Source organism: Lithobates pipiens, unplaced genomic scaffold (genome assembly GCF_037356315.1).
Source record: "Lithobates pipiens isolate NorthernLeopardFrog02 unplaced genomic scaffold, aLitPip1_a1.2 Scaffold_27, whole genome shotgun sequence".
In the NCBI taxonomy this organism is placed as follows: domain Eukaryota; kingdom Metazoa; phylum Chordata; class Amphibia; order Anura; family Ranidae; genus Lithobates; species Lithobates pipiens.
This window is the reverse complement of record NW_027507788.1, coordinates 177,678,738-177,696,594: the sequence shown is the minus strand read 5'-3', so window position 1 is coordinate 177,696,594 and position 17,857 is coordinate 177,678,738. Positions and strand designations below refer to the sequence as shown.

Below are 17,857 nucleotides of genomic sequence, written 5' to 3'. Positions count from 1 at the left end.
ATCTTGCCCCTCAAATGAGAAGAATCTTTCGAAATCATCCGAAATAAAATCGTTATTACACTATCATCTGCCTATCTTGGCTCATTGGTGGAGCCATCTTTGTAGAGCCTGTGATTGGGAAAGGAGATAGAAGATTGAAAGGATTAAGTTTGGTTTATCGTTTGAGGATCAAGATTTACACATATCCATGCTTGATGGTCACTTGCTGGCCCAATGTTTCTGGTGGGCGCAATAGATTCTCTCACTTTGGGTGGAGCACTGTGTTTCTTTGAATATTGGAGCATCATATTTGACAGACACAACAGTGTTGGAGTTTAACTATTGGACTACTCAACACAGAACTTTAACATTTTAAATTTTTCTATTTTTTTTCATTTTTTTTTTTTATCACAATAACAGAATATTAATCTTTTGGTTTCACTAGATATTTTAATAATTTTTTTTTATTTAATATTTTTTTAATGATAATGTGTTTTATATTTATGGTTTCATAATATTTAGGTATGTCAACAGTTTTGTGATGTTGACAAGGTAGAGCCCTTTTTCTCACATGTTCATAAAAATGTATGTGTCCATGCACTCATAGGCTTTTACAAGAGTTTAGAAGCTGCTGCGGTTAGGGGAGGTTCAACCTCCTTCTCCCAAACGCAGAAGAATCGTATTCACGATAGGAATGTTTTGACTTCCCGCCGCAAAACGCGCTTGCATTTAACACTTGCCGAACATCGCATGACGATGTACGTCAGCACAATGGCACAGCTGGGCAAATGGGCATACATGTACATCCCCTTTAAATCATGGAATTGTGGGCGCGTGCCCGCCACATACTCCGTGACCATGCGATTGTGTCACGGAGTGGCAGAACGGGGAGATGCCTATATAAACAAGGCATTTCCTTGTTTTGTCTAGCAACATGACAGAGATCACTGCTCCCTGCCATCAGGAGCAGTGATCTCTGTCATGTTGTAGTGAGCTCATCCCCCCCATACAGTTAGAATCACTCCCTAGGACACACTTAACCCCTTGATCGCTCCCTAGTGTTTAACCCCTTCCCTGCCAGTGTCATTTCCTTAGTAATCAGTGCATTTTTATAGCACTGATCGCTGTATAAATGCCAATGGTCCCAAAATAGTGTCAAAAGTGTCCGATGTGTCTGCCATAATGACGCAGTCATGATAAAAATCGCAGATCGCCACCATTACTAATAAAAAAAAAATAATAAAAATGCCATAAATCTATCCCCTATTTTGTAGATGCTATAACTTTTGCACAAATCAATTAATATACGCTTATTTTATTTTTTTTTAACCAAAAATATGTAGAAGAATATATATTTTTGGGGGATATTTATTATAGTAAAAAATATTTTTTTCAAAATTGTCGCTCTTTTTTTTGTTCATAGCACAAAAAATAAAAACCGCAGAGATGATCAAATACCACTAAAAGAAAGCTCTATTTGTAGGGAAAAAGGGACAATTTGGGGTACAACGTCGCACGACCGTGCAATTGTCAGTTAAAGAGACACATTGCCGAATCGTAAAAAGTGCTCTGGTCAGGAAGGGGGTAAATCCTTCCAGGGCTGAAGTGGTTAACCGCAGTCAGCGGTCAACGTAGTTTGTGTAAATGAGCCCTATTGCTTCCTCGCAAACTAAAGCGGTTTGTTTTCCTTCTCACAGCGGCTCAGAGTTCTGGAGGGCAACATAAAACCATTCCTACAACAAACCAGTTTTACATTTGAACCTATAAGGACTGCTTCAGATATAAAAGTAGAAAGTGCAGATGTGCCTGGGATAAAGAAAGATATTCAGACCACAGACTGGTGTAAATGTGGTCACTGTTGTCAGATGTCCACAGTGGAAGAGTCTGTGTGCTGCCATGAGATTTCCGGGATGGACTACCCGCTGAACGATGATTGTATCACCCTGCACCCGGACTTCCAGAAATTGTGTCTGGAGAAGGATCGCCTGGACTTCCTGTACCGCTTTCTGGGTCGGGTGAAGAGAAGAAATGACATTCCATGCTATCTCCAGTAAGTATGATATGTATACTGTAGATGGTATCTAGACTTGTTGATTTGAAACATTATAATTGCCTGCCCCCCCCCCCCCCAAAGGGCTGGTGCAGGCATTTTTGATACCCTAGGCAAAACTTGTACCCCCCCCGGCTCCACCCCTGACTCCAACCCCTTTGCCCTGCTCATGTATAACGCACCTTTTTAATGAAGCACCCATCAAATGCAGTCCACCAGTGCCCATCAAATGCAGCCGTACCAGTGCCCATCAAATGCAGCCCACTAGCACCCATCAAATGCAGCCTCACCAACGCTTATCAAATGCAGCCTCACCAATGCTTATCAAATGCAGCCCACCAGCGCCCATCAAATGCAGCCTCACCAGCGCCCATCAAATGCAGCCTCACCAGCACCCATCAAATGCAGCCCACCAGCGCCCATCAGATGCATCCCACTAGCACCCATCAAATGCAGCCTCACCAACGCTTATCAAATGCAGCCTCACCAATGCTTATCAAATGCAGCCCACCAGCGCCCATCAAATGCAGCCTCACCAGCGCCCATCAAATGCAGCCTCACCAGCGCCCATCAGATGCAGCCCACCAGCGCCCATCAAATGCAGCCTCACCAGCGCCCATCAAATGCAGCCTCACCAGCGCCCATCAAATGCAGCACACCAGCGCCCATGAAATGCAGCCCACCATCACTCATCAGATGCAGCCTACCAGCACCCATCAATAAATGTTTGCTTGCTTCCATTCATTCGGGAGTCGGGACACAAACACAGTCCGTCGTCGCCTCTACTCCTCTGACACTATGTACGAACTGAGCAGCAGCTGTCTGCTGATGCTGAGACTTAGTTGTTTGCTGCAGAGAGAAGAGAGTAGAAACACCAGTGGCTGGTCACCCTAGGCAGCAGTGCACCCTAGACAGCTGCCTAGTTTGCCTAGTGGTAGCACCAGCCCTGGTCCCCCCACCGAGAACAAAAAGAGAGAGGGCGCACCAGCCTAGTGCATTATACTTTAGTATATTTATTCAAAAAACATAGTTAAACTACTCACAAAAGTAGAAACAGAATCACGCCTATAGTAATCATATGGCAGTCTGATGATATAGTCCATATGATTACTATAAGCGTGATTCTGTTTCTACTTTTGTGAGTAGTTTTTAACTATGTTTTTTGAATAAATATACTAAAGGCTCATGCACTAGGCTGGTGCGCCTTCTCTCTTTTTGTTCTCTGTTTGACTACTAGGATTTTCCTATCCTGGAGGGCAGCAAGGCCGAAATGTATCGTCCATTCTGAACCTTTGGATCATCTAGTTAACACACCCGTGCGCAAGAGTATTTGTTTTTGTTGTACTGGTCCCCCCACTACATGATGAAGTCTTACCCACGGGCTTTTGCATCACTAGTGTCCTTTACAGCTCTGAAGAGATTAGTGACATAATGGCTAGCTATTGGAACCATAGTGAGAAGGCGCAGTCATCTGAAACACCCAGAAGTGAGTTGAGTTTGAGTGAGAAGTGGTGGAACTGGTATTAATATACTCAGATCAGCGATACCGTTATGACCACCCACCTAATATTGAATAGGATCCCCTTGTTACTAGCAAAACAGCCCTAACCTGTTGGGGCGTGGACTGCACTAGACCTCTGAAGGTATGCTGTGGTATCTGGCTCCAATCCGTCAGTAACAGATCTTTGCCTTCTTCCTATAGTGCATCCTGGTGCCATCTCTTCTCCAGATAAGCGATGCACACACACCCAGCCATCCACATGATGTGAAAGAAAAACATCAGACCAGGCCACAATCTTCCATTGTTCTGAGGTCAACTTTTGATGCTCATTGCCCAGTGTCGTCCTTGGGAGGGGGGGCGGGGGGTGCACCCGGGTGTCACCCCTTGCCGTGGGTGGCGACACCGCCCTACACTGATCTGCGCCTCACTGGTCTCACGGCTGTGTTTCTCAGCGAAGTGGACCAAAGATGCCTCCCCCTCCTCTCTGTTTACATCCCTACAGAAGGAGGAGGAGCCCGAGAGACGCACACCGCTGTGTATATCCGTCTGCGCTGTTCTGAGGTCTGTACACTTTACTCTATGTAGATGGACATGTGCAGGAGTTGGCACTATGGGATGGGAGAGCGGGGTCTGCACTGATGGGAGGGTCAGCACTGAGAGGGGTCTATACTGATGGGGGAATCTCTACTCAGGAAGGGCCTGCACTGAGGGGTAGGTGTCTATACTGATGGGGGGTCTGCACTGAGGGGGCATCTATAATGATGGGGGTCTATATTGAGGGAGGGGGTGTCTATACTGATAGGGGGGGTCTGCACTGAGGGGGGGTGTCTATATTGATAGGGGGTCTGCACTGAGAAGGGTGTTTAGGTTGATAGGGGGTTCTGCACCGAGGGGTGGGTGTCTATACGGAGGGGGGTCTGCACTGAGGGGCATCTATAATAATGGGGGGTCTGTACTGAGGGAGGGGGCATCTACACTGAGGGGGGTCTATATTGATAGGGGGGTCTGCACTGAGGGGGGTGTCTATAATGATAGGGGGGTGACTATAATGATGGGGGCGTCTATAATGATAGGGGTCTGTACTGAGGGAGGGGGGCATCGGCACTGAGGGGACACCTATACTGATAGGGGGTCTGCACTAAGGGGGGGGTGTCTATATTGATAAGGGTGTCTGCACTGAGGGGAGAATCTATACTAATAGGATCTATACTGATGGGTCTATACTGATGGGGGTCTGCACTAAGGGGGGGTCTATACTGTTGGGGGTGGTCTACACTGAGGGGGGGTCTGCACTGTACTGCACTATACTGATGGGGGTGTCTGTATTGAGGGAGGGGGTGTCTGCTTAGTGAAGGGGGATCTGTACTGATGGGGGGGTCTATACTGATGGAGGGGGTCTGTACTTAGTGGTGGAAGGTCTGTACTGAGGAGGGACTATAGTTGGTGGAGGGGGTGAAACTAATTTTCTCCACATTGGGTGACACCAACCCTAGTGACGCCACTGTCAGTGCCCATTGTAGGCACCTTTGGCTGTGGAAATGGATCAGCATGGGCACCTGACCGGTCTACAGCTACACAGCCTCATATACAACAAACTGCCATGCCCTGTGTGTTCTGACACCTTTCTATCGGAACCAGCATGAACTTTTTCAACAATCTGAGCTCCAGTAGCTCTTCTGTTGGATTGGACTACATGGGCCAACCTTTGCCACCCATGTGCACCAATGAGCCTTGGCCACCCATGACCCTGTCGCTTGTTCACTGGCTTTCCTTCCTTGGACCACTTTTGGTTGGCCCTGACCACTGTAGACTGGGAACATCCCACAAGAACTACAGTTTTAGATGACTGAGTCGTCCAGCCATAATATGTTGGCCCTTATCAAAGTGGCTTAAATCCTTACGCTTGCCCATTTTTTTCTGCTTTCAACACATCAGCTTCAGGGTCAACATGTTCACCTGCTGCCTAAGTTATTCCACTGACTTTAAGATGCCATTGTAACAAGATAATTATTCACTTTACCTGTCAGTGGTCATAATGTTATGGCTGTTATGTGCAGACATTGTATGCAGACATTTCTCTGACTATTAATAAATACGGAAAGAGGAGCCAAGTTTCCAGTGCAGCTGATATACTTTTTCGCTGATGGAGAGTGGAGACAGGCTACAGCAGCCATCGTCTGGGTTGTCCATACAGTCCATACATGATAAGTGGAGCAAGTCTTGAAGGACGCTTTCAGTTCAAGTTTGGACACGATTGAACACAAGAGGGAAAAAGAAACCTAATTATAAATAAAGATAATTTTGTAAGGGAAAAAGCAAAATCTCACACAGTGGTGGGGATACACTTTAAATGGTACTCATTAGCCCTTGTACACACGGTCGGACATTCCAACAACAAAATACGTTGGATTTTGTCTGAAACTTGTGTTGCATACACACGGTCGGACAAAGTTGTCGGAAAATCAGATTGTACGTAACATGATGACGTTATTTCGTTACGACGGGACTATGTTCAGGCTAGTAGCCAATAGCTTTGGTCTAGGAATTTGATCTGAGCATGCGTGGCACTTTGTCCAGTCGGAATTCTCTACACACAATCGGACAAAGTCCGATCGGATCATGTTGTCGAAAAGTTTTATAGCCCAGCTCTAAAACTTTGTCCGTCGGATATTCCGATGGAAACAGTCCGATGGAGCCCACACACGGTCGGATTATCTGACAACACAGACCGATTGGACATTTTCCGTCGGAATGTCCGACCGTGTGTACAAGGGCTTAGAAAAGTGGGGTAAAGGGTAAATGACCTACATCTTGTATTATATATATATTATATTATTTTATTATGTTATTATAATATTGTATTGTATTATATTGTATTGTATCTTGTATAGACCCGGTTCACACTGAGGCGGCATGACTTGCAGCGTGACTGCCTTAGGCGACCGGGATCCGACTTTAGCGGCATCTTGCAAAATGACTTCTGTATAGAAGTCAATGCAAGTCGCCCCAAAAGTCGTACAGGAACCTTTTCTAAGTCGGAGCGACTTGAGTCGCTCCGATTAGAACGGGTCCATTGCACAGAGCGGGACTCGACTTGTCAGGCGGCTAAGTCGCCTGACAAGTCGCCCCTGTGTGAACCGCCTCTTATAGTTTTTTTTTTTTACTTTTGTTATTACATTTTATTACTCTTAAGCTGATCTAATGCTTTTACCTTTTTTTTTCCAGCAAGCTACGCCGTATGTCATACAGGGCCTTTGTAGTGTGGGCTCATGGTTTCCTGGACAAGCGTGACTGCAAACCTGTCCCAGCTTGTGTGGTGAAAGTCGTACAAGACCTTCTACCCTATCCGGAGGAGCTAAATGTCGGATATATAAAGATATACGATTACCCAGCAGCCATAATGGCTTTGGATCATATTTGATATGTATTGGTAGTTTTATAAGTGTTATACATACATATATATGTATATATTATGTTTTATTTCATTAAATACCTTGCTTCTGTCTGGTAAAAGACCCTTTAAAGGACATTTGTTTGCTTGAACTTAAATAACATGGGCTTGATTGACTAAAACTGGAGAGTGCAAAATCTAGCGCAAGTCTGCACAGAAACCAACCAGCTTTCATTTTTATTTTTTTTGTGAAAGTTTAACCACTTCAGCCCCGGAAGAATTTACCCCCTTCCTGACCAGAGCACTTTTTGCGATTCGGCACTGCGTCGATTTAACTGACAATTGCCCGGTCGTGCGACGTTGCACCCAAACTTTTTTTCCCACAAATAGAGCTTTCTTTTGGTGGTATTTCATTATCTGTGCGGTTTTTATTTTTTGCGCTACAAACAAAAAAAGAGTGAAATTTAAAAAAAAAAACACAATATTTTGTACTTTTTGCTATAATAAATATCCCCATTTAAAAAAAAAAGCTATTTTTTTTTTTAGTTTAGGCCAATTATGTATTCTTCTACATATTTTTGGTAAAGGAAATCGCAACCAGCATCTATTGATTGGTTTGTGCAAAAGTTATAGCATCTACAAAATAGGGGATAGATTTATAGCATTTTTTTTTAACTAGTAATGGTGGTGATCTGCGATTTTTTTATCGTGACTGCGACATTTCTGGTGGGCACATCGAACAATTTTGACAAATTTTTGGGACCATTGGCATTAATACAGTGATCAGTGCTATAAAAATGCATTGATTACTCTAACAAATTTCACTGGCAGTGAAGGGTTTAACTGTGTTCCCTGGGAGGTGATTCTAACTGAAGGGGGAGGTGACTGACCTAGAGAAAGTGACAGATCGTGGTTCCTAGCTAATAGGAACACACAATCTGTCATTCCTCTCAGAACAGAACAGGGATGTGCGTGTGTTTACACACACACACACACACGTCCCTGTTCTGTCCCTCGTGCTTGCGATCGCTCGTGGCCGGCGGTCATCACGACCGTCGCCCACGAGCATCTGCACCACCCGCTGTGCAGCGCGTGTGCGCCTGATGTCAACGAAATCTTAAAGTGGAACTTTAGTCACAAAATGAAGTCCTGCTAGATCACTTCAGACCCCTTTTGTAGGTATAGCTATGTAAAACATAAAAAAATAATTGCCTATACTGTTTATAATCCAGTAATACACTGTCTCACACTGCTCTGCACATGCTCAGTTGCTCTCTATTTTTAGGCATTGCTGAGTTTGTTGAGGCCGATCTGCTGACAACCTTAAAGTAGAATTGAACCCACCTATCTTTTTACAGCCAAAGAAGCTGCTTCTGTTTGATCTACAACTGCCATGATGCTATACATGTGATCAGTTCTGTCAGCAGCCAGTTGATGGTTTAACAGTTTGAGGACACTCAACTGATGTGACAGTTGGCAATCCCGGCATTCCAGGACTGTGACTGTTTTTTTTTAAACCGTTAAATTGAAGAGTATAGTTCAGCTTTATGATTTACTGCTGCTCATGTGCTCTGGGCTTCAGCAAAATGGCAGCCTCCAGCAAGAAGAAATGGTAGCAATGTTGGAGGCAATTTACAGCACACACTCATTTCTGTAACACGATTATGAATGCGGATTGTATGTTCTTGTAAAGAACATCATTTTTTTATTGTTGTTATGAGTAAAGTTCCTCTTTAATCTAACTGCTTGCAAATGAATCAGATGAGGCAGAATTTTGCTAGTTAAAGAGCTACCGTTTGTTTTAGCTGTTTCACCAGCATAATTCTGCCCCATCTGATTCCTTTTGCAAGCAGTAGGTTTAGGATTTCTCTGGCATCTACTTTTCTGAGTCCATTTAAACCCTTAATATACATACGTATACATACGTACCTGACTTGAGCCCCTTTCACACAGTCGGTCCGATCAGGTCCACCTGTTTATTTTTTCAGGCGGACCTGATTGGACCCTCCATTCACCCCTATGGAGCGGCGGATGTCAGCCGACACATGTCCGCTGACGTTCACCGATATCTGATCTGATCCGATCCTGTCTGCCAAATCCAGACGTATGCTGGTCCTATTTTCCATCCGTCTGGCAGATCGGATCGGATGAGAACAGAGAGGCAGTCCATTTTCATCTGATCTCTCCATAGAGGAGAGCAGGACTCTGATACAGTAGGTGACTGAGATATTGTGTCAATCTCGGCGCTTTTATCGACGAGATTGACACCCTGCGAGGCCCGTCACGGAAGCCAGCGCCGAGCCGACTCGCATCGGGAAAGGAAAAATTTTTCTTTTCCTTTCCCAATGAGCGACAAGCATTGCTGACATTGAGGCCGGGTTCACACTGGTGCAGGGATCCAACTTGGATTCCCGCCAATACCAGATGCCCCCCTTCCCCAAAGCACCACCCCCCATGTTGAGGGCATGCGGCCTGGTATGGCTCGGGGGGGGGGGGGGTGCTCGCTCGTTCCCACCCCCTTTCCTGACCAGCCGGGCTGCTCGGATAGGGGTCTGGTATGGATTTTGGGGGGACCCCCACGCAGTTTTTTCAGCGTAGGTGGGTTCCCCTTAAAATCCAGACCTAAGGGCATGGTATACCCCTGGAGGGGAAGCTATGCCGGCTCTATTAGAGAGGCGACATTGTCGCTTCTCTCTGGTGCTCGCTGCAATAGGAAAATGTGACATTTTCTTATTTTAGCCAGAGCGAGGTGTACAGCGCCCTGTCCCCAAGAACCAGCGCGATGAGATTGCGCTGGTAACACAATCTCGCGGTCAGGTACTGTAGGACCTTTTCTGCACAGTGACCAGATACGGACCTGTCATCCGCCTGCTCAGTAGGGATCAACGGAGCAATCCCCCGCTGAGCAAAGTGAAGTCCATCAAAACAGATCCAGCCCGTGTGAAATGGGCCTTAGATGGACTAGAGACCCCCATGAAGAGTGAGTGTTTTTTCATGCTAACGCATTGTGTTATTAATTTAAGTGGTGTTGAGGGGATTTCTTTCGCAACAAGTTTAGTCTGCAACTAAGGTTCACATATGTATAACATGCTGTAGAGGTCCAGGGATCACATGGGTCAAAGTCCTCTTAGCATTAATGACAGAGCAAGACAACAAACACATTATATTACTCTATATGATAATGTGAGTGCAGATAAGGACAAAATATGAGCTAGATGCACCCATAAACTGGAGACAACAGATCAGGCAAAAATGCTATATCCATTAGAGGCCTTTGACCTAGCTGATGTTGGTGGCATCCACCTCCATTTTTTATCTGTTCTTCCTCCCCTTTTTCCTTCACTTTCTCCGCCTCCACCCCTCCTCCATCTCACCTCTTCCCCTATGTGATTATAGCATATGGACAAGCATCGGGGATCTGTTTTTTTCCCACCTTGGCAGTGGTCCATCATCCAGGATGTCTACAAATGTTGTCTCCTTTTGAAGATGTGATGAAAATGGTGAGCCATGATGGAGCTGATATTAGTAGCCCAATGTTGCTCTTAGAGCACACAAAGCTTGGCCTAATAATCATGAATAAAAAACATTCACTGCAACATCACCCATATTTAACATAAAGTTCATGATTCTAGTGGTCCCACGGTGATATATTCCTACTTGCCATCAGTATTTCATTTCATTATATAGGCCTTGGTCATGTGGGTGTATTTGAAAGTGTGGGTTTAGGTTAAAAAAAAAAAAAAATGATACTCACCTAGGTGGATACAGTATGGTTCAAATGCTGCATCTGTCTCCCACTGGCTCTGAGAACTGAGCGATCAAACACATCTGATCGCTCAGTTTTCAGGCTGTGGAGAGCTGGTGATTGTCTTTTAGTTAGAGGCTCTCTGCTCTGCCCCCCCCCGCGCGCACTCACTGGAGTGCTGGGCTGTGAAGGGGCAGGAGCAGCTGGCTCAGGCTCAGGCTTGGGTCATCTTTTCAGAGCCTGGACCGGCTCTGTGCTGTCAGCTAACAGTGGGCTTCAGCCTGCTGGTGTCGCCTGAAAATGGGTCCCGGGAGCGCAGAATGAACTGCACTCCTGTGATCCATAGGAGAAGTACAGCCAAAAAATCTTTAGTTATACTTCTCCTTTAACCTCTTGGCGCCAGCCACACACAAATATGCAGCCTCTCGGAGTCGAGCGGCCATATATTTGCATGCATTAGTTCAAATACAGTTGTGCCGAGAGCATGCGCACTGTTACCGTTACCAAACATGGGCAGGGACAGCAATGCAAACTATAAAAATCCAAAGCTAGGGGTCGTTCTGCTTCTGGCAGGTTGCAGAGGAATCTGTCCACTGAAGTCTCTTGTATATGATAAACTGTTGGGCAACTGGCATAATACGCTAGGTAAGCAAAGCAAATAGCACATAATACAGTAGTAGGAGGCGCTCGTGCCCCTGAATCCTATCTGGAGAAGAACTGTGGCAGAAAGTCTATCACAAAGGTTTTGATGTGATCACCCAAGAAAACATTCAGTCCAGCTCCTCCATATTTCCAGCCATCTTGGGCTGCCATGCTTGGAGTTTTATTGTTCACCCGCCTCTTGAGGATTGACCCCAAGTTCTCAATGAGATTGAGGTCTGGGGAGTTTCCTGACCATGGACCCAAAATGTTGATGTTTTGTTCCCCAAGCCATGTAGTTATCACCTTGCCTTATGCCAAGGTGCTCCATCATGATTGGATAGGGATTGTTTGTCACCAAACTGTTCTTGGATGGTTGGGAGAAGTTGCTCTCGGAGGATGTTTTTTTTTGTATGATTCTTTATTTATGGCCATGTTCTTAGGCAAAATTTTGAGTGAGACCACTCCCTTGGCTGAGAAGCAACCCCACACATGAAGGATCCCAGGATGCTTTACTGTTGACATGACACAGGACCGATGGTAGTGCCCACTTTTTTTTCTCCAGACAAGGTTTTTTATGGATGTCTCAAACAATCGGAAAGGGGATTCATCAGAGAAAATGACTTAACCCCAGTCCTCAGCAGACCAATCCTTGTACCTTTTGCAGAATATCAGTCTGTCCCTGATGATTTTACTGAAGAGAAGAGGCTTCTTTGCTGCCCTTCTTGACACCAGGCCATCCTCCAAAAGTCTTCTCCTCACTGTGCGTGCCGATGTACTCACACCGGTCTGTTGCCATTCCTGAGAAAGCTCTGCACTGGTGGTGCCCCGCTCCGCAGCTGAACCAACTGTAGGAGACGGTCCTGGCACTTGCTGGACTTTCTTGGCCGCCCTGAAGCTTTTTTCACAAATGCAGTGGAAATGTTTTTTTATGGGATTACGTTAATTTTTATGGCAAAGAAAGACTGCAATTAATTGCAATTCATCTGATCACTCTTCAAAACATTCTGGAGTATATACAAATTGTCATCATAAAAACTGAGGCAGCAGACATTGTGAAAATGTATATTTTTGTCATTCTGTGCTGTACAAAATATTTATATTTTTAACCACTTGCTGCAAATGACGGCTGGGTGGTGCGGCTCTTGTTCTGGATGGTCTTTAACTATGTGATCGGCTGTATCCATCACAGCTGGTCACATGTAAACACGGAGATGCCAGTAATCGGTGCTCCTCACTTCAAACTGACAGAGTGTGAGGAGAGGAGAGCCAATCAGTGGCATCTTCTCACAGGGGACAGCTAGGGAAGTAATCAGGGCACTGATCATCAGTGCCCTGATTACAATTAAGTGCCCACCAGTGCCAGCAATGATTGCCCACCACTGCCAGCAATCAGTGCCAACTAGTGCCCACAATTGCCACCAATCTGTACCCACAAGTGCCAGCAATCAGTGGCCATCAGTGATGCCAGTCAGTGCTGGCTATCAGTGCTGCCCATCAATGCTCATCACTGCTGCCCATCAATACCACCAATCAGTGCTGCCTATCCATGCTGCCTATCTGTGCCCATCAGTGCCACCTATCTGTGTCCCGTGCCACATATCAGTGCTTATAATTGCGGAATATTTGTGCCTCCTCATCAGTGCCCATAAGTGCCGCCTCATCAGCGTCCATCGGTGAAGAAGAAAAATTACTTATTTACAAAATTTACTGACAGAAACTAAAAAGAAACCTTTTTTTTTTAAATTTTGGCTTTTTTTTTTAGGAAAAAATATGTATAGTTTATATACTATTAAAAAGATGCTGTGCGCCACTAAAGTGTTCGGGTTTGACTTGATGAAAAGGTGGCAGCCCTAGGTAGCTAACCGCCCCCCCCCCCCCTGCCCCCCAAAAAAAAAAATTATATATATATATATATATATATATATATATTCCAAATGTGGCAGAGGATGAAGAGCAGAACTTCCCGTTTTGGGTGAAGTTCCACTTTAAAGTGAAGACTTGAAACTCAAAATAGTATTTGAGTGCCAGGCTGAGGCTACCCTAAAGCCTGGTACACATTGTAAGTTATTTTTCATTCAACCTGATGGGCTGAACAAAAACAATAAAAACTGAAGAGCGCGGGAGGAGCCGCTCTACTGCCAATCCAATGTTAGTACAGCGATCTCCCCCCGCTGAGCTATTGTGTTCTGACAGGGGGGGGGGCTGCTAGAACACTCCAATCAGCACTCTCAGACAATGGCTGAGAGTTATGAATGGGAGCCAGTCGGCAGTCCTTTTTTGGTCATGTCCCTTCCACAGAAGCCCGGCCAAATGGCTGTCTTCTGAGGGACTGGCTGCTGCATACAGGGGCCGAATGTCAGACTGTTTCTATTCAACCAGCCGATGTTTGGCCCATGTGTGCAGCCCTCTACCTCAGTTGTTGGAGCCAAGGTCACCAATAGGGGTGAACTTTGAGTTCAAGTCGAATGTAGGTTTGACTCGAACATCAGGTGTTCGCCCGTTCGCCAAACAAAAAATTTTATGGGGCGTTAGCAGCAAATTTGAATGCCCCATAATGCACTGCAAGACCGCAGTGCATTGCTGTATCATGATTGGCCAAAGCATACATCTGACCTGCATGCTTTGACCAATCATGGCACGCTCCTCAGCAAGAGCCATAATTGGCCAAAGGCAAGGTACCTTTGGTCAATCATGACTCAGGGGGATTAAGTCCACACCCAACACTATATAAGGCGGCCTAGACAGGCAGGTTAGTTAGTGGCAGTATATTTGATAAATATATATACAGTTAGACTAGTGTGTGTGTAAGTGTATATATATATATATATATATATATATATATATATATATATATATATATATATATATATATTCTGCATTCAGTGTAGCCTATATATACAGTATAAACGCTATATTCAGTCAGTACAGGCAGTGTATTTGATATATATATGTATGTGTGTATGTATGTATGTTTATATATATATATATATATATATATATATATATATATATATATATACACACTCTACGATACTTTGCATGCGGCGGTGTACAGTTTCAAATAAACTTAAATACAGTGTAGTGCAGTGTTAAAAAAAAAATACCCATCATGTCCGAGAGGCCTCCAAGGAGAGGCAGATGCTCACAGGCCACTAAAAGAGGGCAAGCAGCCTCTGAAATAATATTTAACAGCAGGGACCGTTCCTGCGCCCAACAAGAGTAACTGTGAGGGGTTACAGTGTTGTGCCACCACCAACACCTAAGGCCCAATGTTTCTGCCTTAGGTGTTGGTGGTGGCACAACACTGTAACCCCTCACAGTTACTCTTAATGGGGCATGTAATTAAAATTTTTCAAATAATATTTAACAGCAGGGACCGTTCCTGTGCCCAACAAGAGGAACTGTGAGGGGTTACCGTATTCTGCCACCACCAACACCTACGACTCAATTTTTCAGCAGAGTATATAGTGCAGTCCGTATAGTATATATACTGCAGTTCAGAGTAAATAGTGCACTCCGTGTAGTATATATAATACAGTGCAGGGTATATAGTGCAGTGTGCAATATATAATACAGTGTATTGAAGTGGTTAAGGGGAGCCCTATGACAGAATTAAGAAAATAAAAGGCATGGTTCCCCCCGTCCAGACTCCATACCAGGCCCTTTGGGTCTGTTATAGATTTTGGGGGGGGGGACCCCTACGCCATTTAAAAAAAAAAATCGGCATGGAGTTCACCTTAATATCCATACCAGACCCGAATTGCCTGGGATGGATGGGGGGGGGGCCCACATTGTTTTTTAAAAAGATTTTTTATGTATATTGCCGCAAGCAATTTTGAATTACATTTTTTCCTTTGGAAATTTCATTTTGCTGCGGTACTTTTCTAAACATGGAGAAAATGCACTACTTTACAGGCAGACTAAGGGGACCCCCCAGGCACGATATTTAAAGAAATATTTCATTTTTATTGTTTCACTTTAAACATTCTTAAAATCACTGCTCCTGAAAAAACTGCAGTTTTAAAAACTTTTTTATGCGGGGGGGGGGGGGGGGGGGGAATTTGTTACTGAAAAGCCAATTTTTTTAATCAAAATTAGTCAGGCCAGGATCACAGAGGGCTATCAAACATCCACTACAGATGGTAATGATACATTCAAACCGGAGGTTGCCATCCAATGTGTAAAAATGCAACATCTGCATTTTTCCACACTACACCACACATCACACCAAACAATTGTTTATCTGTGTGTGCTTACAGTGACTGGTGATGAAGAAGATGCAGAAAAACATCAATAAGTGCACTTGGTGGGAATGGGTCCTTATTGTTTCCAATTATAGTCCTAATAGGAAAAAATATTTCCTGGAAAGAGTCCAGAGCAGTGTTTCTCAACTCCAGTCCTCAAGGTTCCCCAACAGGTCATGTTTTCAGGATTTCCCTCAAATGAAACGGCTGTGGTAATTACTAAGGCAGTGAAACTGATCAAATCACCTGTGCAAATCAATGGAAATCCTGAAAACATGACCTGTTGGGGTGCCTTGAGGACTGGAGTTGAGAAACATTGGTCCAGAGGATGGCAACAAAGCTGATAAGAGGGCTGGAGAATATCAGTTACAAAGAGTATATGATAGTGATATACAAATATCTCAATGGGGATTCCAACATTGAGAGGAGACTATTCAACCTCGGGTCACTCATGAAGACACATGGCAACTCAGTGAAGTTGGAGGAGAAAAGGTTCAACCTTATCAGGACCATCTTTAACTTTTTCAGCAATTTGACCTACAGAAGCTCTTCTATTGGATCGGATTCCATGGACCAGCCTTTGCTCCATATGTTCATCAATGAGCCTTGGCCACCTACGACATACCTCCAAACTTTTTGAGATGGGAACGAGGGATACATATTAGCAAACGCATGTAGACATAGGATACACCTACTGCCACGCCCCCTTTAAAGGAGAATTCTACAAAAAAAGATTAGTTGAACCCACAGGACTTTTTTTTACCACTAATATTCCTTTATATTGGTTTTTAAAATTTGCAAATGCAGCAATTTAGAAACTGAATGAAGGGTTTAGCACTGGGAAACGCTTTTTGAAATATAAAAAGTGCATATATGTATACATAGCTCCCAACTATCCCTGATTTGGAACAAAGTCCCTCTGTCCCTCTTCGCTCCTCACTTGACCCTCATTTTGGTCTGATCTATATAGTTGTATACAAAATGCACTACTTATCTTTCATAAAGTGTCTCTCAGTGCTAAGCCTTTCATCCAATTTCTAAATTGCTGCATTTGTAAACTTCAAAAGACAATATAAAGGAAAAGTAGTGGGAAGAAAAAGTGACCCCGATCCGTGATCAGCTGTGTCCAATCACAGCCGGTCACATGGAAACACGGAGATGCCGGTAATCAGCGCTCCTTGCCTCACCGATAGAGCATGAGGAGAGGAGAGCAGATCAGCAGCATCTCCTCACAGGGGACTGATCATCAGTGCCCTGATTACAATTAAGTGCCCACCAGTGCCAGCAATGATAGCTACCACTGCCAGCAATCAGTGCTCACAAGTGCCAGCAATCCGTGCCCATAAGTGCCAGCAACCAGTGGGCATTAGTGATGCCAGTCAGAGCTGGCTATCAATGCCACCCATCAATGCCCATCATTGCCACCTATCCGTGCCACCTATCTGTGCCCACCAGTGCCGCATATCTGTGCCCACCAGTGCCACATCAGTGCCGCCTATCAGTGCTCATAAGTGCAGCATATTCGTGCAACATCATCAGTGCCACCTAATCAGTGCCCATCAATGAAGGAGAAAAAATATTTATTTACTAAATTTACTGACAGAAACTAAGAAAAACTTTTTTTTTATTATTATTATTGTTTGTTTGTTTTTAGGAAAAAAAAATCCAGGAGTGATTAAATGCCACCAAAAGAAAGCTCTATTTGTGTGAAGAAAATTATAAAAATTTCACATAGTTAAAATGTAGCATGACCGCACAATTGTCATTCAAAGTGTGACAGCGCTGAAAGCTGAAAAATGGCCTGGGCAGGAAGGGGGTATAAGTGCCCAGTATTGAGGTGGTTAAGGTGTGGCAGGGGGGTGTCCTATGCCCACATACTTTGGCTAAAAGGTGTCCCTTGTTCCCATCTCGAAAAGTTGGGAGGTGTGCTATATAGATCAGATCAAAATGAAGGACAAAAGGGACCTTGTTCCAAATCAGGGACAATCCCTCAAAATCAGGGACAGTTGAGAGCTATGCGCCCCCCCACCCAAAAAAAAAAAGACATGCCAAAAAAGCGGAAGTTCCATTTTTGGGTGGAACTTCGCTTTAAGTGGTTAAAGTGGAGGTCCGCCCAAAAAAAATTAATTAATTAAAAGCCAGCAGCTATACTGCAGCTGCTGGCTTTTAATAATAGGACACTTACCTGTCCTGAGTCAAGCAATGTCGGCACCGCAGCTTGATGTTTCCATCAGCTGTCGGGTGCTGCCACCGCCATTGTGGTTAAGGGAACTCGGCAGTGTAGCCTTGCGGTATAGTTGCCAAC

At 44.5% G+C, this 17,857-nt stretch overlaps 1 protein-coding gene across 3 annotated transcripts in view; it reads left to right on the top strand.

Annotated features, from left to right (window-relative positions):
* The window catches only part of LOC143934379 (uncharacterized), a 74,495-nt gene extending 67,441 nt beyond the window's left edge, over positions 1-7,054 (top strand). For all 3 annotated transcript variants that reach the window (XM_077457948.1, XM_077457947.1, XM_077457946.1), the window contains 2 exons: positions 1,677-2,029; positions 6,756-7,054. In XM_077457948.1, the coding sequence (XP_077314074.1) occupies positions 1,677-2,029; positions 6,756-6,951 (549 nt within the window). In that variant the 3' untranslated portion in view covers positions 6,952-7,054. The remainder of the gene's footprint in view (positions 1-1,676; positions 2,030-6,755) is intronic.
* Positions 7,055-17,857: the final 10,803 nt, after the last annotated feature.